Genomic DNA, 982 nt, shown 5'->3' with positions numbered 1-982 from the left:
CCCTACAGGTGCACTGCCAGTCTTTAGGGAACTCAGGTAATTGTTGCAAGAGCTCGACTGTCTCCACTTTACAGATGAGGAAAGTGAAACGCAGAGAGGAGAGGACAGTGTAACATCTCAGGGTGTGGACAGAGGAGCTGGGACCCAGGCCCACATATGCCAGGCTCCAAAGTCTCTGCTCCAGGGCCCTAGAGCTGCACCCCACTTGACCTCTGCCTGCTGGTCCCCCCGCCCCCTTTTCTAGCCTCCTGGCACCCCTGTAGGGACTCTTACCAGAGACAGGAACAGCACTGGAGCCAGAGGCCTCAACGGTGACCATGATCGAGGCCTCCAGGGAGCCAGAGCTGCTCACCACGCGGCACATGTACTCGCCGGAGTCAGCGGGGGACAACTGGTACAGCCGCAGCCGTGAGCCGTGAGCCTGAGCAGGGACAGGACGGAGACAGAGGAGCAGACGTGGCAATCGGAACCCTTGAAGGATGGCGCCAGGGAGGCAACTGCATCCCACAGGGTCTCCCAGGCCTCCTTGCTGGGCAGAGCTTAGGGAGCAGACCCCGATCCAGGGCCTCCACACCCAGCAGCCCTCCCACCATTTCCTGCCCCCAAACTCCCGTACCTGGTGGTGAGCTGGGAGGCTGCCCCCACGCTTGTGCCACGTGACCTGGGCGTGGGCCTGTCCAGGGACCACACAGTTCAGATCCAGGGTCTGCCCTTCGGCCACGTGTGAAGATGATGACTCAATTCTGATGGGCACGGCACCCGCAGGGGCTGGGGGCACAGAAACACCAAGTCGGGGCTTTGGGCATAGTCAGATTGGGGAACAGCTGGGTTGATAGACACACCTCAGCCATAGAAGCTCCCACCCCCAAGGTAATAATGATACAGTTAACACTTACTAAGCACTTACAGTGTGCCGGGCACTGCTCTAAGCACTTTCTGGATGTTAACTCATTCAGTCCTCACAAAATTCATAAACTTTCTT

At 58.6% G+C, this 982-nt stretch overlaps 1 protein-coding gene across 1 annotated transcript; it reads right to left on the bottom strand.

Moving 5' to 3' along the window:
• Nucleotides 1–273: 273 nt before the first annotated feature.
• On the bottom strand, nucleotides 274–796 carry LOC102263433 (basement membrane-specific heparan sulfate proteoglycan core protein-like; the record flags this gene model as incomplete). Its single annotated transcript, XM_005852885.2, has 2 exons — nucleotides 274–421; nucleotides 617–796. Coding segments are annotated over 2 exons (328 nt in total), but the record flags the coding sequence as incomplete, so codon positions are not given.
• Between the last annotated feature and the right edge of the window lie 186 nt (nucleotides 797–982).

The sequence above is a fragment of the Myotis brandtii genome, unplaced genomic scaffold, assembly GCF_000412655.1.
Source record: "Myotis brandtii unplaced genomic scaffold, ASM41265v1 C41991814, whole genome shotgun sequence".
NCBI classification, from domain to species: domain Eukaryota; kingdom Metazoa; phylum Chordata; class Mammalia; order Chiroptera; family Vespertilionidae; genus Myotis; species Myotis brandtii.
The sequence above is the reverse complement of the archived record's forward strand: the minus strand, read 5'-3'. Positions and strand labels throughout refer to the sequence as shown.